General features: G+C 33.6%; 1 protein-coding gene across 1 annotated transcript in view; it reads left to right on the top strand.

The window, feature by feature from the left end:
• Positions 1-24,604, top strand: part of FAT4 (FAT atypical cadherin 4) — a 166,653-nt gene that overhangs the window by 47,586 nt on the left and 94,463 nt on the right. Inside the window, exon 2 of the mRNA XM_061191994.1 lies at positions 20,715-20,846. Coding sequence (XP_061047977.1) covers positions 20,715-20,846 — 132 coding nt within the window. The remainder of the gene's footprint in view (positions 1-20,714; positions 20,847-24,604) is intronic.

The following is a 24,604-nucleotide window of genomic DNA, read 5'->3' as shown; positions in this document are numbered from 1 at the left end:
AGAGTCTTTGGAGGGAAGCCAGGAAGTCTGTGATATTTCTCTAGTTAGGATATATATATGTGGTATTGGCTAAAAAATGTTAACTCTTTCCATTGAATTTGAGACTCCTGATTCTGAAACTGAAAACTTGAGGCAAATTAAGATGTTTTTAAAAGTATGATTAAAAAAATACCACATGCACACATGACATTTGACAATGCCTTAGATCTCTCTAAAATGTCAAGATAGGAAAATATCCAAAAGCGCTTTTTTTTTTTTTTTTTTTGGAGAAAGAGAAACTTGGATTCTAGCCAAATGCCTGCTGAGGAATTCTTATGAGAATTTCTGGAAACTGTACTTTTTAAGGTAATCATATTCTCCATGCTTGCATAGCCCCAAATGTTCCTCGAGTGAATTTAAAGTCTCATCTATTTGTGCCTTTTTGTTGTACATCTTTTAGACTTCAGTGGTCAAGTTTCACTTTGGCGAAGGGACGAAAAAAAATATTGTGTTTGGCACTACACAATCTTAGAATACTTTAAGAATAAATATGCCAAGAGAGAATCATATTATGTAGCTTGAATTGTATTTTTCATGTATGATATGTATGTCTTCTTATGTTAGATAAATCGATATCAGCCTTTTGCTTTTCCATTAAAATAAATGCACATCAAATATCTGATATACACATACTATGGTTGGAGGGCATAAGTGAGATATGATTTCAGGTGAATAATGTAAAATCAGCAGAGCTCTTATCTAAACGTAATGTTTTAAATCTTATCAACATAGTTTTTTAAGGAATCGGGAACAACTATCTACAATGAAAAATGACCAAGAAGAAAAATGCCTAACTTTCCTGAAACAATTTGGGAGATTACTATCACCTGTATTAATTAATTCATTCTGTTGTATGATATAAATGGTGAAACTGTGGCCATACCATTGAGGGTCTTTTTTTTAAATTCTGATAAAATGTACATAACATAAAATGTATCTGTAACTGTTTTTAAGTGTACAGGTCTGTTACCATCATCCACCTCCAGAACTCGTTCATCTTTCCAAACTAAAACTCTGTATACGTTAAATCTACACTCTCCATTTCTTCCAACTCCTAACTCCTGGCAACCACCTTTTTGTTTTCTGTCTCCGTGAATCTGACCACTTTAGGTAATTTATATAAGTAGAATCATACAATATATGTCTTTCTGTGGTTGACTTATTTCACTGACTGTAATGTCTTCAAGTTTCATCCATGTTGTGGAATGTGTCAGAACTTCCTTTTTAAAGCTGGATAATATTCTATTGTATGTATATATCACATTTTGTTTATCCATTCATCTATCGATGGACACTTGGATTGCTTTTTTTGGTTATTGTATGCATTGAGCTTTAATATTATGTGATTCTTAAAGAAGACAGGTATGGGGCAATAAAATCCATAGTAGTTTGGAAACAGAAAAGCTAGACTTAGTTATGCCTCAATTAGGTAAATTAGTTAATTTCTCTCTGACTTAGTTTTCTCATCTGTAAAATAGGGATACAATTGTATTTTATAGTATTATAGTATTATTGTTATAGCTAATAATTGTTAAACTTTCATGTTTTTTTAATGTATTCTGACAGAAACCGTATAAAGCAGGGACAGTTCCATTTCCCAGAGTTGTGATATTGTGACATATGTGAGAAACTTCCCATTAAACTGTAAAGCACTAAACCATGCAAAAGGTTATTCTACACAGTGCCTGGCATACATAAAAATGCGAGATATACTATTGGAGAATAAAAACTGTTCTGTTTCATAGCCATAGGTGGCACACTTGGCAGGCATTGGAAAAAGGTGTGCCTTGATAAGAGATTATTGCATTTGGATTAATATAGATAATCACCATGACTAAAGAGTAAATTAAAGCAAAAACTACAAAGCATATATAGAGAAAATATTCAAAATGTTTATAATACTAAAATTGTGTAAGGTGAATCTTATTTCCCAATACAATCAAATTTTTAATGGTGATGGTGGGGCTAAGGGGGTTGGGGGGAGGGTGGGTATCATCTTTCTAATGTCACAATTTTATAGAAATCATTTCAAGTCTCTTTATTAATCAGCAGTTGAAAAACCTACTGATATGTTTTTGAGTTGTTTTATAGGAACTTACATTTTTTTCTACATATCAAATATGTAACACAAATATTGGGTCATGTGATGCATATTCATTATATTAATAAATCTTTTTAAAAATACTGCACATGCCTTTTAAGAGACTTCCTTCCAAAAACTAACAGTGGAGAGTATGGAGAGCCATGAAATCTCCCAGGATAGCTGTTGTGAAGGATGGCAGGAGACTGAGGGCTAGAGCCTTGTGGGATGGGGTATACTTAGCAGAGTGCATCCAACTGAGAAACTGACTTGCTTTCCTGCTGTCTGCTGTAAGTATCATAAGTAATAATACAGAAATAGTTGGCTCACAATTTCATTTATTCAGTGAATAATGAGAGAGCCTCTAGTATTTGCTAGACTTAGTCCCAGAGGCTGGGAACATAGAAGTGAATAAGATGAAAGATGTCTCTTCTGGGGGGAGGATCAATTGTGGGAGAGTTGTAGGATGATTCTACAAATATATAAGTTGGATAATTATGGATAGTGACCTGTTTTATGAATAAAACTAAATATAGTGATGTACTGGAGAATGATGGAGGTATGTGGAGAATACCCTTTATATCAATATAAGGTCATTTAGAGAACTGCCTCCTGAGAACGGGGCATCATAAATGTCAATCATTCAACTAGTCTGCTCCATCAGGATGAGAATCATGTTTTCCTTGTTGGCTAGTACATCCAAAGTGCCTAGTACAGAGCCTGGTCCTTGGTAAACATACTATGATAATGCTCTATAAGTGTAAATTACTTTTTAAAAATATTTTAATAGATGTCATGTTACTTAATTTTTAGAATGACCTGAGGTAGTGTGCCAAGAATTATTAACTACATTTGGTGAGTTTGAGATACTTAGATCACACAACTAGTAAATGACAGAACTGACCAAAAAAAAAAAAAAAAAAGGTACAGAAGGAGCTTTTCAAATAGTCCTCTTCTTAAATATATGTCACAATGATTCATGATTAATCGTGTTGTTAATATTGAGTATGGAATTTTTATGAGTGAAAATCACATTTATTTACATAATAATAGTGGACTGATTTCAAATCAGTTTTGATATGCTTGCACCCTTACAATGGTCCAATAAGAAAGACAGTATTATCATATTCATGATTATAGACATAGAAATAGTAGTTGAGAAAAGTTGTCTTGATCAATGTCACATACACTAGCAAGTGGAAAACCCATGCTTTTAATTTAAGATCAAATAGGAGGAATCTTTGCTTTTATGGATTTCTTTATGTATTTAAAATATTTTTATTTTAAATTCTAAATCTAACACCTTTACTTTTTAAATAGTATATATTTTTCCCTTTTTACAAAATGTTAGCTCTTCATTGTATTGAATTTATAAAATATCCTAAAGAACAAAACAGAAATAACCACCATTAATAATCTGCTATGAGTAATTGAACTCCTTTTATTCTAAAAAAAATTACAAATGTGAAATGTGTTTTGAAATTTGTGTAAAAGCTAGAGTATTATTTGATTTAAATCTATTATTTAAGTTTAATTTAGTGAAGTAACGGTAATTTTATGAGTTATTCAAATCAGAATTATAGTGATGTGGTCTCACATATATGAAGTAAGTCAACATGAGGAATATTTTGCTTATAGTTTCCTTTTTTTATCCTGATTTTATCTTAATTGTGCTAACAAAGGCATGTTTTATCTAAAAAGAGATCTGAATAAGGGTCAGATCTCTAAAAAATGTTGACATTTGTTACTGTGAACCTAAAATATGTTCCTTCTAATAAGTGAAGCTTTATTTCTATAACTAGAATCTACATTTCTGTGTGTGTGTATTGAATGTTTGTGTTCTGTTGATTACAAACAACACTTCAGCAGTGCACTATTCAATACTAGTACTAACATCCCTTTTCTTAATGAGCACTAAATGTATGCCAGACACTATTCTATGTGCTCTACACCCTTTATCTCATTTAATCATCACAACAACCCACTGAATGTGGTACTTTTATTATCTCAAAGTTACTGATGAAGAAACAAGGGCACATGCAAGTTAAATAATTTTCTATGTTCATATAGATAAAAATGACAAATCCAGGATTTAAACCCACTAATAGCATGCTTGTCTACCTTTAGAAATAAGTTGTAAGCAAGGAACAACCCTTGTTTAATATCTAATTTTAAATAGCCTCTAGATGAAGATAACAAATGTATTAGAAAATAATGGGAATTATATGCATTCTATTTCAGACTATTTTTCCACTTTAAATAAATTAAGATAAATGGCATATTTGTTAAAGTGTGAAATGTTAGGAAAAAATCTCAGTTCTAGTCATAGATCTCTACTAACCCTGAAATTAGGGATACCACTTTAACTCTTTGACCTGGAATTCTTTATTCAGAAGAATCAAAGGAGATGATTTCTAAAGTGTTTTCCAATTCTAAAATTCTATTAAATCACCTACTATGTTATCACTTGATTGTCTGTGAGTCAGTGAATGTAGTCATGGCTTCAACCTTCTCCACATGTTTCTCTTGAATCCTTACTTGTAAAGTGAAACTGAGTGTAATGAAAGAATGATAAACCTAGTCACACAAGCCCCTATTTTCAAAACTATGAAGCATCAGTGTAATTTAACAAGCTTGATAGTATTCCATGACACATAACTAAAACTATTCTTTAGAAAAACTCAGAAAGGAAGATGCTGTCTATAAACAGCCATCTTTGTTGGCTTCAGTACAAATAAATTGTATAAAATAGGCATCACTTCCTTATTCTATAGATTTACTGATTTCAAAGGCCTCTTACCTACTTTTTAAGAACTTTAGCAAGATATAATTCACTTTTCATAAAGTTCATCCCTTTAAGGGGTAAATTCCCTGGTTTTTAGTACATTCACAGAACTGTCCAGATTGACCCATATTTTCTCTCTTTGCTTGTTGAAGAGCATCTATCCCCACAAAGTGTTCGGTAGTGGCATTCTACCAGTACTTGCTGAATAAACCACTTCATGGATATAAGGGTATAGCAGAGGGAGCCAGATAATCCTAGCTAAATGCAGATGAAATAGCTTGTAAAAACACAAGGAGTAATTAAGTATTCCGATATAGATTCCCAGAGGCATGCAAATGGATGATTAAAATAACATGTTTATTTGTAATTTTAGCACCTAGAGAAACAGTGTAGGCTTGTTAGCATCAGATAAGTTGCCAAGTATGACATTTGTCTCATATATTTGGAATCACTTTATGTGGGGCTTAAATTCATAGACACATCTTAGCATCTTCAGAGCAAAATGAATTAACACTCAAGAGTAGTTTTTTTGTTTTTTGTTTTAAATAGATTATCACTTGAGAAAGGGCAACATCATCATATTTAGTGGCAAAAGTTGAAATTTTTCTATGGGCCCTAGTGATTTAACAGCTCATAAAACCAACAAAAAGAAAGTTTGATCCTTATTTTAGGTTCCTTCTTGTTGATTCTAAGTTGAAAGCATAGCAAGAACATTTTCACTGGCAGTCTCCTTTATCTTAAAATTTAATGGCACAACATATTTGTCAAAAGCAGCTAAATTATTTCTCATGTGTACACTTGGTTGAGGCAGTTATTAATATAGAAAAGACGAAAAAAAAATGAGATTTTATTCCCTATCTTGTTTCACCCGTAGCTCCAATGAGCATTTGCCTGAGTGTTCCTCTTCATTTCACTGAATGATTATTCTTTATGTGTACTCAGTCCTTGGCCACCCGCTTGGGTGCCCTAATGAGTGGGTTCCCTGGAGTTTGGGCCTGGAACTGTGTATTATTAAATTTCTGTCTGGTGATTCTAATTTGTAAACCTCGTTAGAAACCACTGCATTGAAAGTAAGTAAGCTCTTTTTTATCTCTGCCCTGGGTTCAGTAGTTTTCATTATCCAGTAGATGTCTTTGTAACTTACCTCAAGAGATTTTCCTGACTTTTGATGCCGTCCACAAAAGCATTTTAATGAACTACTTAATCACTATTTTTAACTGATTCTAAGATTTTATTAAAAAACATTTTAATGTGTGATAATTACTAGTAAGTTTTTCATTTTAATAAGAAATTACTAAGATTTATAGTCACTGGCACTATGTGATGACTATGTTGATAGTCACCATCATTATATGATGACTTTATATTTGTCTGACATTCTGCAAAACTTCATTACTTTTGCATTTGGAAGCTTCATGTTATATGTGAAGAAGCTGAGGCTTAGAAAAGGTGACAGGTCCCTGGATAATAGCATCAAGATTAAAACCGAGGAATGTAGAGGTAACTTTGCTAAATCTCACCCTGCTGATTAACAGAGACCTTATTTTCAGCAAAACAACATATACAATTATTGCTATTAATTTGAATTTTATTGAGTATACATTTAATTTGAAAATTTTTATTGGTTTCTGATTTGTAAATACATTTACAAAATTTTTACCAAGTTTATACTTTTATGTATTTAAGAATGTACTGTTTCCACTCCAGATTATGCTGTTCTTCCTACGCTTATGTTTTCTTGCCTTACACTTAATGTTATTTCTGAAAGTAGACCCCAAATAAGCTAATTTTGGTTTCGCTAAGATTTTCTTAAATATAAACCACTAGTAAGTCTTAAATATATTATTTTATGACTATTAACTAATACATACTTGAGTGGTTATTTATTCTTTTGTTACATATGTTCTGAGTAATCATGCACATTTTATTTTATTTTATTTTTTTGAGCTGGTTTCCTTTTTAAAAAATTTTTATTGGAGTATAGTTGCTTTACAGTGTTGTGTTAGTTTCTACTGTCCAGCAAAGTGAATCAGCTATATGTATACATATATCCCCTCTTTTTTGGATTTCCTTCCCATTTAGGTCACCACAGAGCACTGAGTAGAGTTCCCTGTGCTATACAGTAGGTTCTCATTAGTTATCTATTTTATACATAGTATCAATAGTATATATTTGTCAATCCCAATCTCCCAATTTATCCCACCTCCCCCCTTGGCATCCATGCATTTATTCTCTATTTCTTCTTTGTGAATAAGATTGTCTATACCAATTTTTTCAGATTCCACATATATGCATTAATATATGATATTTGTTTTTCTCTTTCTGACTTACTGTACTCTGTATGACAGTCTCTAGGTCCATCCATGTCTCTACAAATGACCCAATTTTGTCCTCTTTATGGCTAAGTAATATTCCGTTGTATATATGTACCACATCTTCTTTATCCATTCGTCTGTTTATGGGCATTTAGGTTGCCATTGTTACAAAGAGAATAAAATACCTAGTAATAAACCTACCTAAGGAGGCAAAAGACCAGTACACAGAAAACTATAAGACACTGATGAAAGAAATCAAATACGACACAAACAGATGGAGAGATATACTATGTTCTTGGATTGAAAGAATCAATATTGTGAAAATGACTACAATTTCACTTTTCATGTGACTAAAAAAATATTTATCATTATTCCTGCTCACCAAATATTGCAGTGCAATTTTTCAAATAGATATGAGCATATCCTTTAAACTTAACAACATTCAAAACACTATGCAATAAAATAAGAGAAAAAATTTCATGCTCAGTGTTCACCATTGTAATATAACTTAGATTACTTTCTCAATTGCTACTATGAAAACTTTAAATGTAGGAAGTAAACTGCACTGAGAAGATTAAGTTTTCCTAAAGGTGGTTTCATTGGCAATGTAGTAACTGGGACCTATGTTCTCTATTGTAGAATGTTTATGAAAACTGCTTGGTTTGCAATTTCATTGGTCTTATTGAAAGCTCATGATGTACAAAAAAAAAAAAAAAGATGTGCTTTGTGAATAAGAACTGTATCTACACAGGATCAACAGAAAAAACCTTGATTAAATGAAGTGTGGAAAATGGTTACAGGCTCATTCCAATATCTTTGAGTTTGCAGTTACTTGGAAACATAAAGTTTGTCGTGCCTTAGTTTTGACACGGAATATACTTTTTTAAAAAAGTGAGAACAAATTTTATTTTATTGCCATGGTTAAAAACATGTCAAAGAGAATGAAAAATGTTAACATATTAAATCAACTTTTAAAAAGTGAATTAATAGATTGTAGAGCTCTAAAACAAACACATCGATATTTTCTAGTAAATAAATTTTATGTATTTAATCTTTCTCTTCACTGAATTTTGAATTTAATTCATACTTGTTACATTTTAAAGAAGGAAATTTCCAACTTGTATTTCCTATGCTATTATGGAGTTTATTCTTAGGGAAATTAGGTGGGTGAAGGTGGTTTTCTACTACAAAGACACAAATTGAAAGAGGTAAACTTAGCTGTTGTAAATACTATTACTACATTCAAATAACAATATTAACTTGCAAGGGTCTTTTTTTGTCACAATCAATAGTCTAATTTGAGGGTTTTGGTTTCTTTTTAGAAAATACTTTACAAAGAAAGACCATGCAGTGTAATGGACAAATGTTTTTGGTAAAGGGGAATTTTATATGAAAATTTGCACAATGATTTTTCATATACATACATAGAATATTAAAAATTGTCAATAAAACATGTTGACAATGCTTAATCACACTTTAGTATTAATAAAAAAGTTAATAAAGACTATTAAAACTGTAATTTATTCTCTTATTAAAAAGTATTCTCTGATTAACTGAAAAAACACTCATAGGCTCTAATATCTACATACAATCACTAGAGGAAAGGGATAGATTTCCTGTAACATTTATTAACATAAGCAGACTGTGAGAATTCTATTAGTCTAGACAGGAGAACTGCAATGTTTCTTTTGTTTTTCTTATTAATTTTGACAGACTTGAAGTGCTTGCAATTCTGCACTACCAGGTTTCCATGAATCCCCTACTCTGATATAGTTTAATTTTTGCATACTTACCATGGGTTTAAAAAATGCTTTAAAATGGTTTTTTAAAAGTTACTTAAATATGAGTGCAGAAAAAACTAATTAGTAATGGAAGATTACATGAAACATTTTTCTTTTGTTTTGGTTTTAGTGAAAAGAATATGACTTTGAAAAATAAAATCAAAGCATCTATTGATGTCATCCTACTCATGGTTATAGAGTCATAAATTGAGAAAGAGTGAGAGTATATTTGGACAAAATAATCAAACCATGTTATTTCATGGAGATGATTACTTGTAGTCAGTAAGTATTTATGATTGGCATATCTTTTTCATTACTCTTGAGTCTAATCTCTTAAAGTATAGAGATGTTTTATTGTATTTTGCTCATTTTTTTCTCTTTTCGAGAGTACACTTCTGTAGCAGTTCAATGATTTCTTTAAAGTGAAATACTCTTAAAAAAATGTATTAATCTTCTTGTGATACTGTTATCACACTAAAAAATTTGGTACTTTGGCTTTGACAATGAGAAATAGAAGACAACCTTCCACACTGAAATATCTTTTTAAAGAAAATGTATTTTGCCATTTATTTCTTTATTTTTTACATTTAAAAATATTCTTTCCTATTAATTAGTTTTTACTTTGATAAACATCAGGGAATCATTCTTAGGACTTTCATTACTCAATATAATTGTTACAGTTGATGGTTCACCCCAGCTGGTGTCCTCTGCTCTTAATTTTGCATATAAAATACCATTCTCTTCATTTTTATGTATATAACTACAAAATGTTCTACTGCAATAAGCATACTGGCTTTTAAATCATAAAATAAATGTAAATTAAGTGCCTACTGTACGCTAAACACTATGCCAGAAACTAAATGTTCCATGTTCCACTGAAGCTTAGAAGAGAAACAGTCCTTCTTAATTCATTGAAATAGGCTTTCTAAATATAATTAAGCACAGTGCATTGCAAAAAATTTATGCTTTGACAGTGAATTCAAAGTTTTCAGAAGATATATTTTAGATTTTAGATTAAAGTTATATTCACTCCTGATTATTGATGAGCTAATGCTGTTTCATATGAATAGAAATTGTTACAGTTTTGAAGTTAAAAAAACACAAAACTATAAATGGGACTTTAATTTTACAGTGTGAAATAGTTGTTTAAAATATATACAGAAATATAAGCAGTATAAACTAATAACCAACTAAAATAAGATAGAATAGCTATAAGTCAAAACATGATGTCTTTGGTATTGAGTAATAGAAATTTCTTTAAAGGTGAAAGCTAATGTGCAAAGGTGAAATGGGACAGAGGGATCATTTTGGCATTGTAGCAATTCCATAAGAAAAGTCTAGCCAGGCCTCATGTGGGTACTAGAAAACCACTAAAGGCGGGGCCACTTATTCATAGGAGCTGCATTGTAGTTGTGCCATTATTATTTTCTTGTAGTGTTTCCTATTTTTTTCATAAATTTCACTCTTAAGAAAGACGATTTCATTGACTCAACCCAGTCATAATTTGTTCCTCTTGGGTCAAGTATTCCCACCCTCTTGCTCCAATTTTTGGATTGTGGGAGGGGTGGGGGAGCTTGATCAAAACTTGATCATATCTTGTTTTGCGTTGTCCTTCTAAAGGGGCATGGTGTGTTAAGGATGGGAAGTTATACAGGGAAGGAAGATGTTAGTAAGTTCATAGCATTAAAAATTACCTCATAGTATAAGGTATACTACAGGTATCAGTATACATTAACTTTTTTTTTCTTCTTTTTGCCCCTCATTTTAAACAGAACAGTAATCCATTATTTAAAACATAATAATTAACATATTCAGTAAATGAATCCATTGTTTTTACATTAACGTATCTGTCAGCTATTGCCACAATAATGTTGCATAATAAAGAGCCATACAATCTCAAAGCCCTACAGCAATACACATTTATTCTCATGCATCTTTGTGTAGGCAGTTGGGTTGATCTAGGCTGGGCTCAAATGGAAAGCTCTGCTTCAGGCTACAAGTCTCTCCGTGTCAATGCCACCTCTATTCAATGTCTGTTGTCCTCCTTCTGGTATTAGCGAACTAGCAGGGACATAGTATTCTAGTAACCATGGCAGATGTACAAGAAAGCAAATACATTTCAAATCTGTACTTGGGTCATATTTGTAAATATCCCATTGACTGAAACAGTATCATGGATGAGCCCAAAGTCAAGAGGCAGAGAGAGAAACTCCACCTAAAGGTGGGAGAGACTGTGAAGTTGCTTATAGGGATGGGTGAAGAATTGGGATCAATAATTCAATCTACCACAGCTTGTATCTTTAATATAAATCAAACTGCTTTTCTATTTTTCAGCAGTCTTAATAGAAGCCTTTTCTTTTAAAAAAATCCAGGATCTATTAAGTCAAAAAAAAAAGTGAAGAAAAATTTGGTGGAATATTTTTATTTGTTTTTCTTATACTACATTTTCCTTTTGATGTGTGTTTACCACATTCAGATGAACAACTGTTGAAAAGTGTACTCCAGGATGCTTTTGCAGGGTGTTTGTTTTGAAGAATAGTATAAAAATTTCCATAAAGTTTCATATGCAACCACAGATATTTTAACTTGATACTTTATTCTGCATTTACTTTTAGGAGTCCTTAAGAATCTGTTAAAATGCAGAAATTATGCGGTATTGATTTCAGGAAAAGTTGAAGTGGTTACACATGATTGCCTTTGCCTTAAAAGAAATCCTTATTTGGTTCTAATTTGAACAATATTGAAAGCACAACAAAACTAGCTTTTTATTATGTCACCACACATTTGGTGAGTTATGGAAAGCATTTTATTTCAGGAATGGAGTTAACTGTGTCTTGTCCGCACTTCTAGACATTCTTGTCATTTCTGGCTACTGTCCAAGCTTGCCTGTGACTCATACATACTTCTTTCCTGGTAAGAAATGCATTGAAATCCCAGGAACATATGCTGCTGACTGCTAGAAGAGTTAGAGTGGTGAGAGATTAATGTAATTGCTTTTGTTTGAGAAATATAATTGGTCACGGTTACATACATGTAGCTTATATGTAAAATATGTTCTATTTTAAAACTCATGACAGTCATTTTTACTTTGCCTTTAAAAATGATGCTGAAAGGAATCTAAAATGTATATGCTTCCTGCTTTCCTCTTATTCCAGAATAGTTGGAAGGGAAAAAAGTACAAACTTATGTGAAATAAATGCACAGATATCTAAATATACACAAAACTTAATTTAAATTTCAGGTATAAAGTTTGAAATGACAAAGTATTTGTTAGCCTAAAATTCCAAGAAGAAGAGTATTCTAATTCCCAAATTAAATGTTGCTTCCTCAAATATTATCATTATATCATGTTTCTCTTATTAAAGTGTTTTCTCTTTAAAAATATAGTAAAATAATGTTTAGTGTATAAGGTAATATTTTAGTGCTAAATTTCTGTGAAATACATGATTTTTCTATTTTTTCTTGTCATTCTGAAGAAACACTGTACCTAAATGCAAAGATTTCCTTTCTGATGATCCCTGAAGCTTCAGTAAAGTTGGGGCCTGCAACAGACCTGTGTTCTCAAGAATTTCTAGTTCATGTATACGTGCAGTAGTGGTGCTATTAATTTTCTCTAATAGGTCACATCTAACCCCTACTGGTCTTCCATTGTATGGGATCATAGGTCATTTCTCCATAGTTTGATTTCCCCCATTTTCTTCAAGATTTCAGTTTCAAAAGTTCAGAAATACCATCAAGATGAGACAGTACACTATGATTACAGCTACCACAGACTCTTGTGAATAATGTTGGTTATACATCATAAATAAATAAATACCTCAAAGCATTGTTCACAGAGTATGATTGGACCTTCCATACCTATGTAGTCCAAACAAGACATTCCTGACATTTAGGGACTTTTCGATGTAAACTGTTCTTTGCTAGGGCTCTCTCATAACTAAAGTATGAGTCACTTGCAAACCATAATAGATTTTGGCTCTGCAACATGATGAAGTGTTCTGGATGTAGTGAAACACTTCACCCAGACTTATGGCAGCAGAATTCCCAGTGGTCACCCAAAATAGGGAAAGAAATGAAGAACAAAATTAAAGGAAATATGCAAACCCTGGCACCATCCCTTCATGGCAATACAGCTCTTTCTTTATTCTTGTTGTTAAGAGATGGAAGTACTTGGAGTTTAAACCCATAAATGATAGTACAAGTAGGTGTTGAATTTTCTTTTTCCTAATGACTGAACTTAACCTCATACTTGAAATTTTAAAAAGAGGTAAGATATATGCCCTACCAAATGAAATTATTTGGTTAGTTCTTCTACCAAAAGGCTAATATAGAATGTCACACTTTCTGCAGAAATGTAATTAGACCTTCTGCTATGTATTCTCAATATATATAGGCTTTGACATAAATTTACTAAATAAAGCCTTGTTATTGGAAGCCAACATAGCATGTAAAATGTGTCAATCTCACTGAATTGGGTGAATCACATAGTATTTGGCTTCATTTGAAGAGAGGGAATGGGAAGTTATTGCCAAACATTTAAAATATAAATGTGATTATTTACTTGAGCCATGGTTTCAATATTTCTATCTTGATGTCTTTGTTTAATGAATGTTGCTCTTGATTCCCAAGTTTAATGTCAAGTCATAGAATGTTTCTTTGCACACACCACCCTGATGTCCCCCAGCACGAAGCCTCTCACTGAATTGCAGGCAGACTCATACTTCACACACAGCCTCATCTCAGACAGGAAAGGTGGAGTTTTCCTTTTCAGAGCCAAAGGAAGTGACAGCTCGGGCTTGAGAGTTGTACTGATTCTGGTGTGGATTTCAGTTTGGTTACTTTGCTTTCAGCTTCAACTTCTCACTTGAACCTCCATACAGAAAGTTAAATGCTAGATTTCAGCATTTTGTTTCACGCTGATGAAATAAAAATTGTTTTGAGTGTAAGATTAGACTTTATCCTCACTGAATTTCAGTAGCACCTACACAGTATAAACTAGGGCATCGTTTAGCAAAGTGTTATTGGAGTGACATCATAATGACCTATTAAGGGTAATGCACATTTGAATGACCTCAGTTATTTTTTCAGGTTTATTCATGACTTTTGTGGCATTTAGTGCAGTTGTTTCTGAAGCAGTGATGGGCATTTCATAGGATCTTATATTCCAATATCCCAACTGGGAGATTTCCTGAATTGTTATTGTATATGTTTATACACAAGATGTTTTTCCTGAAGCTCTTTTAAATCATTCTTCTGAGTATAAAGTTATTGAATTATCATCAAATATAATGTCATATCATAAAAATTATACATGATGGCATCATGGACACACAAGAACTAGGAAATCAATGGAATTGGATTGGTTCTAAATATTATAGTAATATAGGGCAAATTTGATGAATACATTCCTTATATACCAGTAACATATCTAATTTATTAAATTTGCTGAACATGTGACTCTAATAAAAATGTAAAAATAACCTGGGTTTGCTTTTAAAACAAATATCTCTGGAGAGAAAGTTACATGGTAGAGATGGATAAGTTGTGAGAATGCAAAAATGAGCAAGACAATTTTTGCCCTCAAAATTCTAGAAGTTACAAATTTGAGCAGTATAAATGATCTGTTAACCTTTGCAATGACCAATTTCTATAATATATAAATGTGTTAAAGAAATCAAAGCAAAAAATACTTCCCTTGAAATAAATATTTTTTGGCAGAATTATTAATTAAAAAGGTATGTTTAAATACAATCTGGTGGCATTATCACAATATCTTTGGAAGTAATACATGTGAACCCTAAGCATTATTTTTGGTGCAATGCTTTGTCACAATTTATGTGGTAATAGTAGTATTTGAGAAACTTGGAGTGTCAGTTTCACAAAAATAAAAAGGCAGTAATGTAAATAATTACGTCTGGCACTAAAAAAAGCAACTAATCAAGCACTATTTGCTGTGATATGTCTTCTTTTACTGTTTTATAGTTTATGTACTTTATGTCTGTCCCACCAACCATTTAGACTTTAGTCATTTCTGAAAATGAATATTACTGCATCTTTTGAGAAAAAGAAATAGCTTCTTTGTAGACATTTTAAAAGCAGTAACTTTTACTGATACCTACAGAGAATTTAGCTATAGTTTCTTTACTTGTAATGTATATCTACCACTTTTTGCTGAATGTTTAATAGTCTTCCAGTGACATCGATAAGGCAAACCTTAACAGATTATTTTCCCTTAATGTAAATATATATAAAGGAATTTAAAAATGAGCAAGAATGTGGATAAAATAGTATTTTTAGGGTAGATAATCAAACATTAATTTCTTCAAACATTATTTTCCCGTACACATCAAATGCATATTTCGTTTGAATGATCTCTGTCTTCGTGCAAAGATTAGAGACAGTGGTCTAAGGCATATTATGCTGCTTGCTCCCTAGCGTGATTCTTTCCACAGATCTCTGCAAAAATCAGTGGACTAGAGTTAAGAGGCTGACAATAGTTTTTCTTAGATAAATCACTTGACACTTCAATGCCTTGCTTTTGATTAGGAGATGAACTTGATGAAATCTAAGATTCCTTCTAAGAATTTTAATATTTCTTCTTGCAAATGAATGGATTTCTAAACCTTTGTTGTATTATAAATTCTACAATCTTACAAAAGAAAAAAGAAAGATTGTTTTTCAGAACATGTTATGTAGGTTGCAGGAAGATTGTGAATTAAAAATATGTTTTGGGGCATTTTTCATCCTGATTCACTAAGAACCACTTTATTTAGCTTGCGGAGAGATTGTGTATTTAAAAATATGTTTTTAATTGTGGTTGAGATAGTGACCACAATGCAATTATCAGTTCATTAACTGGAGAATGAGCTCATAATGGACCTTGATATTTTAGTCAATTCCTTAGCCTTGAATATAGTGTATTACTTCTGTAATATCAACTTAATTTAGTGAAATACCATATTTTATATTTACACATATGTAATGATTTGATAATTGCTATTGCTAACTAGCAATTGCTCATTTATTATGTAGCTGTATTCTGATTTATTGACTTAAAAAATTAAAAGTAAATCCCCAAGATATAACATCATTCCTGATGCAGTGCAGAATAAAACGATAAATTGCATATAACAGGAAAAAAATTTTAAAGAGAAAAGCATTGTACTCATTTCATAGCAACTATTTGCACAGTAAGAGTTTTAGTTTTTAAATATCCATTTGGCTATTCAGCAAGTGGAATATCAAGGATTCTATTCCTTCAGCATAAATAAGTTTGGTGACAATATTTAAAGCCATATGTTTAATTAACTTTTACCTTTACAAAACTACCAAAAGACAGACCAATTTTTAATGAATTGATCATTAGCTCCTTAATCTCGGTCATGTTTTTGTCTTTAAATATCATCATTTACCAAGGTTTCACTGCCTAGGGATCAGGTGCCTCAGCTTAGAAAGTCATTATTCTGAAGGTACCTAAATGGTAATGGAGTGATGGCCGTAGACAATACCTATGGTTCAGCCGTTAGCTGTAGCTGATGTTTTTGCTATGAATAAGTCAACCAAAAAGCTACCAACTGCCTTTGTAATTGTAGCAGGTGAAACCACATATGTTCCTTAAGGGTCAAGTATCTAAGCACAAAGGTCAACATTTGATAGGCAGGCATAAAATATGCAAGTACCTTATCTTAATGGTGTAATGTTTCTTTCATCTTTGAGGGTCAATTTTCACCAACTTACAGAATTGACAACTTAAAATGTCCCCAGACTTAAGTTATGGAAGCTACTGGCAGTTTGTATTTGTTTTGTTTTCATTTAAAATACAGCCACTTGTGAAGGGAAGCTTCTGCGTTCAAAATGTGATATTTTTCAGACTTCCCTGGTGGTCTAGTGGTTAAGACTCTGCGCTTCCAATGCAGAGAGGTCATGGGTTTGATCCCTGGTCGGGGAACTAAGACCCCACATGTGCACAGCTTGGCCTAAAAAATAAAAAAATATTTTAAAATGTGATAGTTTTTACAAAATAATATTTAAATGTAATTATTTTGCTTATTTCAGGTCCAAACAAATATAAAAATAGATGTAAAACACTAAAGGGGCAATGCTGGCACTAAAAGCTTAGCTATGCTGTAGTTTTTGGTATGTCTTTTAAAAGAATGGAATGTATTTATCAACATATACTTTTTTAGTTTAGGAATTATATTTTAGACAGTTTTTAAATCTCAGAATTGTAAAATAAACCACTAATAGCCATTATCTGTATTATTTAAAGTTATCTAATTTGTACAGAAAGAAAGGACTCTTTAAAAATTATAATGTCTTAATACTTATTTCCAGATATCTTCTCTAAACTTTTAATGTTTGACTCCTGTGTTTTATATGATAATATTTCAAAACAAATCATACCAAATCTTAGTCCAAAGAGGGGGTAGTAATGGAATAAGACTCTCAGGTTGGTGGCAGATCCAAGAGAGTGAGCCAAGTGCATGTTAGGATCTGGACTCATCAAGAAAGATGGTAACTGCCAAGGACAAGATGCAGGGCAGTTCAAAGAATTATCCATGGTGTGGGGGACTAACTTCTTGGAATCAAGATGTCAACAATGTGTTTTCCTGGAGGTAGTTGTAAATGTTTCTATTTGTACATATTTCCATGATCAAACTTCATTTCTTCCCTACAAGGGATGGTGGCCTTATTTTCATCTGTATTTTTAATGACTAACATATACCCTTTATGTGATAGATCCTAAAATATTACATGAATAAATATTGGAATCAGTGACCACCTCACAGGCAAACAGGGTCCATGATCTTGGAATTCTTGGTAGTAGAAACATGGCAGACCGAATCAGAAGTGAAGGGATTGCAGTATGACACCTACTTACGCCAATGAGTTCAAATCTCCTCTCCTAGGTAATTCGTACCCCAGGCAATTGAGGGAATCTAGAGGAGTCATGCTGAAAGCTTTTCAGGAATACTTGAGGAAGTGTGAAGTGGAGAAGAGAGACTGGACAGTTAGAGAAAGTATCCAGATTTTTCTTTAAAAAGGAATATAAAGTTTCAACTTTTTGATTGGCAAGCTGACACTGATTTGGAAAAAGCATAGTCTGGCTTATTAAATGGATGCCCTATTGTATCCTTAACCAAAAATATAACCTTTGCATATATCAGATCCAACGATGAGATGTTCTAGATCTGTGTCTATAACTCGTTGATTCTAGATATATTCAGAAATGTTTAGTTTTGAACTCATTAATATTTAACTAAATTTATTCTTGCTAATAAAAAAGGAGATACTTTTCTGTACCTGAAGTGATGGAGTTGGCCAAAATTTCATAGAGAACACATGATCACAGACTTTTAGAGCTGTATCTAGGAATCACCTAGTTCATTTTAATTTTTTAATTCTGACAAAGATTTATAGGCTGACGCAAGATTATATGGCTAGTTAGTTCATATGTAAGTGTTCCAAATTCCAGACAGGAATAATATGCACATTTGTAAAAATATATTTATATAGCTGTGACATACTTTTCAGATATGATTCATTATGTTTATTGAACACACACACAAGCGAGGGAGGTATGTGTGGAGAGAGAGAAAGACAGGTTTGCATTGTAGTGAAGAAAACTTACTGACTTACTAGCTCTTAACCTATGTACCTTTGGTTAACTCATTTCTCTAATGGAAGATAATAGTACCTGCCTCATAGGGCTCTTTTGAGGATTTTATATGTATATATGTGTGTGTGTGTGGATGCATGTGTATATGTGTATACACATACATATAACTTAAAACAGTGTTTGGCATGTGCATGTTAGTTATAACTATTAAAATATAGAAGGGTCTTGTTCAATTCATGCACTCATAATGATGACTCTTTCTATTATACCCAACATGCTTCTAGTGTGTGGTACAGGTCCTGATGTATCTTTGATGTCATGTTTAATTGGTGCCAATCTGGATTCTCTTTACCCTCAATTTAGTGTTCTTCCTCCCCCCACAGATATGCACATATACTTACATAAACATACTCATATATATGCATATTCTGTCACATATGCAGTCTCTCTCTGGTTCTGAGGAACACCTAGTTCTGTCCTGGTAGTTTGAAAACCAAGATCTACTTTTTATTGAATGCTTCCCTCTGTGCTAAGCATTTTGCCGGCATCAACAAGGTTTAGTCTTCATAAAATGGTCCAAGATAAATGTTATTATCCTAATTTTAAGATAAGGAGACTGAGGCTCAGAGAAATTAAGTGCTCGAGTTTCCCCAGTTAATAAGTTGCAGAGACAGAATCTGAACTCCAGTCTTTCTAGTTCAAAAACTCATGTTGTTTACAACCTTACAAGGAAGTTGGAAGTGCTCCTTATAGACTGCAGTTTTAGCCATTGTGGATCTTTTCTAAAGGAAGTGGTGTAGAGAATGATGTCAGCCAAAAAAGAAGTGGCAGATTTCTAACTACTGAGGCCGTCTTAACCATTTCCTAGACTAATTTGAGCCACTAGCTATGATCAAAACTGTCCTGTTAAATGGTGGAACTATAATAATTATTTAGTACTGAATTTTGTACATTGTTTTCTGGGTTTTTCTTTTTTATCAATTGCTCATCTGTTTACTTGCCTAGCTTTCCTGTATTTCCCACTCATTCCTTGCCAGAGAATAATGACAGTCCTACCTATTACTTCTTCCTCCACCCAAGCCCACCCTCCTCTCTTCCTGGAAAAGAAGAAACCAGAATTCTTTTGCTCTCTCCTAATATTCATACTCATCACTCTTGGATCTGATGGAATTTTTACAGTATAACTATAAAAGATGACATTTCATCCTAGGAGAAAAATGTCCTGGTTATATCTGAGCTAAATGGATGGATGGATTTTTCTCCATGACTTGATTTTGTGACCCAACTGGGGAAACTTTCAGTTTTATTAGCAGCTGTCTCCCCTTTTCTTATCAGATATTCAGCTTTTAGCACCTAGCTGGAAAGAGAAAACACATGGTTTGAAGTTATTATTTAAACTTCACAAATTGTTATTTCTAAACAATTTTTCTTAGGTAGGGAAACAAATAACTCTGACAGGGATCTTTCAAACAAAGCTGTTAATATTTGCAATTTATATGAATGCTACATCTGAATGGAATGATTATTTAGCTTTAGTCACATTAAGAAGTGTTGAAAGGAGTGGAAATAGAAAGAAAAGATGTGTGTAGTTTTCTTCCCCCAAAGATTGAGAGTTGACTTTAAAGGGAAAAATGCTGAGTGTTTCTTAAAACAAAATGTGAACTTCTTTATTTCCTTTGGACATTAGTTGCCAATATGTAAACATTTCAGGAAGAAATTTTATACAACCTCATCTGTGTGTCAGGCAACATTTAATGGTTGAAAGACAGACAGTCCTAAGTCTGAACAATTCTTCACTGGTGCACAAATCTGGGGATTAAAATGACAGTTGATCGTGGACCTATTCTATTATAAACTCCAAGTTGATCATTTAAAATCAGTTATGATCAACAAGTCAAATGATCTTTATTTGCCTTTTGTATTTTCCTATAAATATTTCACAACTTTCTCTAGGGTATTTTCTGTTTTTGATGTCGTATATGAAGGTTCTGATTCTTTTTGGAAAGACTATTTGAATAGACTCTTGGTATACAATTTAATTGGTATCTTGCAGACATATGCAATATTCATACATTGTTTCTTTCTCTCCTTGTAGGTAGAAATAACACTTCAGGATATCAATGACAATCCACCAGTGTTCCCAACTGACATGCTGGATCTCACAGTGGAGGAGAACACTGGAGATGGCTCTAAGATTATGCAACTAACAGCCATGGATGCTGACGAGGTAGTTCAGACACTCTCTCTGAATTTTTGAAACCTAGTATTCCAGTGATCTATCAAATTTCTATTGTATGTTGACAACATTTATTTCCTAATAACTAAGGTTAAGCGTTGTGTGCTCTTTTCCAAAGAAATTAAGTAATTCTTGAAATGTGATATAGGAATGCTAAAATAAAGACTGTCTAGTCGTAATTTTCCTTTGAACAGCTCAGTTCATTGCTGGCTACATTTTGGATTTCTTAGCCAAATTATTTTAATTTCTCAAATAATAAAAAATACCTACAGAAATATCTTATTTTTTAATGCCAGTATCACTCCCATTTGCTATCTTATAGCATATATAGCTAAGAATTTATTTTTTATTTGTAATTGAAAAAAGCAAATTATTTAAAATTTTAAAAAAATTAAGGCTACCTTGCAACTTTTCATTTAATTTGCATATATACATATATGCAAATATAAATATATATAATTTAATTATAGCCTTATATATTTTAAGGAAATTATCTAGGTAGCTAATGAGTTTTCAATTCCATTAATAAACAGAAATTTCTTTCCTAGTGGTAAATTGAAATTTGGGGGCACAATCTAGATTTCTATCTTCTGTATTTATATTTTAAGTTTAGCTAATGCTCCAAATGGCATGGCAGCTTATATAATTTGTAATTTACATTTTTCCCATTAAAAAAATAGTATCACTTGTTTTCTCCTTCTTGCTAGGTAAAGAGTTTAATTAATGTTCTAGAGTTTTGGAAAGAGGAATAATGTTCCCCTACACTAGTATACCCTTTCCCTTTAAGCTAAGCCCCAAACAGGTCAGATAATTTAATTTCCTTACCCTCAATTAAAATCCAGAAGTATCTGAAAACTTGATTTTTGGCTTATTTCTTTGACTTTAAAAAGGTAAATAATTCAATAGCAGACTAATTTTTAACAGCCAGTACAGAAATATAATGACTTAGTCATTTATACATTTTGCCAAATTTCCTTTTCCTAAGGAAAAGGAAACAAAATAAAGCAAGGGCATTTAGGTAATTGTAGTTTTCTACTGAAAAAGATTTGGTGTTTCAAGTTTAGTACCTCCTACTCAATTTTATATAGAGAAAAGTTTATTCCCAACTCCAGCTACCATTAAGAGTTGTGTGCAGAATATTTCTATTATTATTGATAGATATGAAATATCATCAACTACAATTTAGTAAATACTGCATTTCCTTAAAGCTCATCATTGATAATATATATTTGGATAGCTCAATTAATAAAATTTCATTATCTCTTATTTAGCAAAATAGCTAAAAAACAACAACTAAAAGGAAGCTCATGCAATTGCTATAAGCCTACGCAATCGATACATCAAATAATTGTAATTGTAACAACTGCTCTGTTAGCTATACTCTCTGTAGAAACAGAATGAATAAACCTCATTTATTTCAAGCGATTTATCCAAGGCAGGAAGCAATAATATGTTAATCATAATATATATATATATATATATTCTGATGGGATACACTAGTCTCTTAAGAACTGATTGTTTGAAAGAGATGCCAACCTTCAACCCTTTTAATACTGTTATGTTGATACTGTAATAATTTTATTTTCCTCTCTACTTTTTCTTTTCAAGATGACAAAGATGAAAAGATGACAAAGAAGGGTTAATACAAATGCAATGCTGCCTGCATGTTTTTTTTTTCTCTCTTTAACTTTTCTGTGTCTGTGTATGCCCGCACACACTTGCATTGTCTTCAAGTTCGTCTTTTGAGATGTGTTTATATTTACGATGAAATTTGAAGAAGGCTGGGAAAGTCCTTATGTCTCTAGGTATTTACATCAACACGGTTTTAGTGTACTTTGTTTTATTTCTATTGAGCTTTGTTTTTTAAGTTAAAAAAATGTAAGTAACCATACTGGTGTTATCCTTAGATGTTCCAGTTTTTTTTTTTTTTTTTTTTTAATTACTAAATGTAAGGTGTTGATAGCTAGGATATGCAAGAAGTGCATTTGAGGTGAGAAAGGGTGGGGAGTTAAAGGGGCAGAAAGGGGTAAAGTTATAAAGCAGGAATAGCTAGGGAAAAGAAAGGAGAATTGTTTGCAATTCAGGGGGCTGTAGGGATGTTGACAATTTGTGCAGGATGTGACTGCCCCTGAAGGCATAAAAATCACCACTGAGTATTTTGTAATAGGACCTGTATGCGGGGGCAAGGAGAGGGGAGGTGGAAGGAGGAAGAGGCAGCAGAGGATGGAAGGGAAGAAGTAGTTTCACCTGCAACTTTAAAGAAAAGAAGGGGAGGAGACCTTCAAGATGGCGGAGGAGGAAGAGGTGGAGATCATCTTCCTCCCCACAGATACATCAGAAATACATCTACATGTGGAACAACTCCTACTGAACACCTACTGAACGCTGGCAGAAGACGTCAGACCTCCAAAAGGCAAGAAACTCCCCAGGTAGCTGGGTAGGGCAAAAGAAAAAAGAAAAAACAGAGACAAAGAATAGGGACGGGACCTGCACCAGTGGGAGGGAGCTGTGAAGGAGGAAAGGTGTCCACACACTAGGAAGCCCCTTCGCGGGCAGAGACTGCGGGTGGCAGAGGGGGGAAGCTTCAGAGCCACGGAGGAGAGCGCAGCCACAGGGGTGTGGAGGGCAAAGCGGAGAGATTCCCGCACAGAGGATCGGTGCCGACCAGCACTCACCAGCCCGAGAGGCTTGTCTGCTCACCCGCCGGGGCGGGCGGGGGCTGGGAGCTGAGGCTCGGGCTTCGGAGGTCGGATCCCAGGGAGAGGACTGGGGTTGGCGGCGTGAACACAGCCTGAAGGGGTTAGTGCGCCACGGCTAGCCGGGAGGGAGTCCGGGAAAAGGTCTGGAGCTGCCAAAGAGACAAGAGACTTTTTCTTGCCTCTTTGTTTCCTGGTGCGCGAGGAGAGGGGATTCAGAGCGCCGCTTAAAGGAGCTCCAGAGACGGGCACGAGCCGCGGCTATCAGCGCGGACCCCAGAGACGGGCATGGGACGCTAAGGCTGCTGCTGCCACCACCAAGAAGCCTGTGTGCGAGCACAGGTCACTCTCCACACCGCCCCTCCCGGGAGCCTGTGCAGCCCGCCACTGCCAGGGTCCCGGGATCCAGGGACAACTTCCCCGGGAGAATGCACGGCGCGCATCAGGTTGGTGCAACGTCACTCCAGCCTCTGCCGCCGCAGGCTCGCCCCGCATCCGTACCCCTCCCTCCCCCCGGCCTGAGTGAGCCAGAGCCCCCGAATCAGCTGTTCCTTTAACCCCGTCCTGTCTGAGTGAAGAACAGACGCCCTCAGGCGACCTACACGCAGAGGTGGGTCCAAATCCAAAGCTGAACCCCGGGAGCTGAGCGAACAAAGAAGAGAAAGGGAAATCTCTCCCAGCAGCCTCAGAAGCAGCAGATTAAATCTCCACAATCAATTTGATGTACCTTGCATCTGTGGAATACCTGAATAGACAACGAATCATCCCAAAATTTAAGCAGTGGACTTTGGGAGCAATGATATATATATATTTTTCCTTTTTCTCTTTTTGTGAGTGTGTATGTGTATGCTTCTTTGTGTAATTTTGACTGTATAGCTTTGCTTTTACCATTTGCCCTAGGGTTCTGTCTGTCCATTTCTTTGTTGTTGTTGCTTTTTTTTTTTTTTAGTATAGTTTTTAGCGCTTGTTATCATTGATGGATTTGATTTTTGCTTTGGTTGCTCTCCTCTTTCTTTCTTTGTTTTTTTATTATTTTTTTTTATTTTTAATAAT

Source organism: Eubalaena glacialis, chromosome 5 (assembly GCF_028564815.1).
Source record: "Eubalaena glacialis isolate mEubGla1 chromosome 5, mEubGla1.1.hap2.+ XY, whole genome shotgun sequence".
Classification (NCBI taxonomy): Eukaryota; Metazoa; Chordata; class Mammalia; order Artiodactyla; family Balaenidae; genus Eubalaena; species Eubalaena glacialis.
Note: the sequence above shows the minus strand (reverse complement) of the source record. Positions and strands in the feature narration are given on the sequence as shown.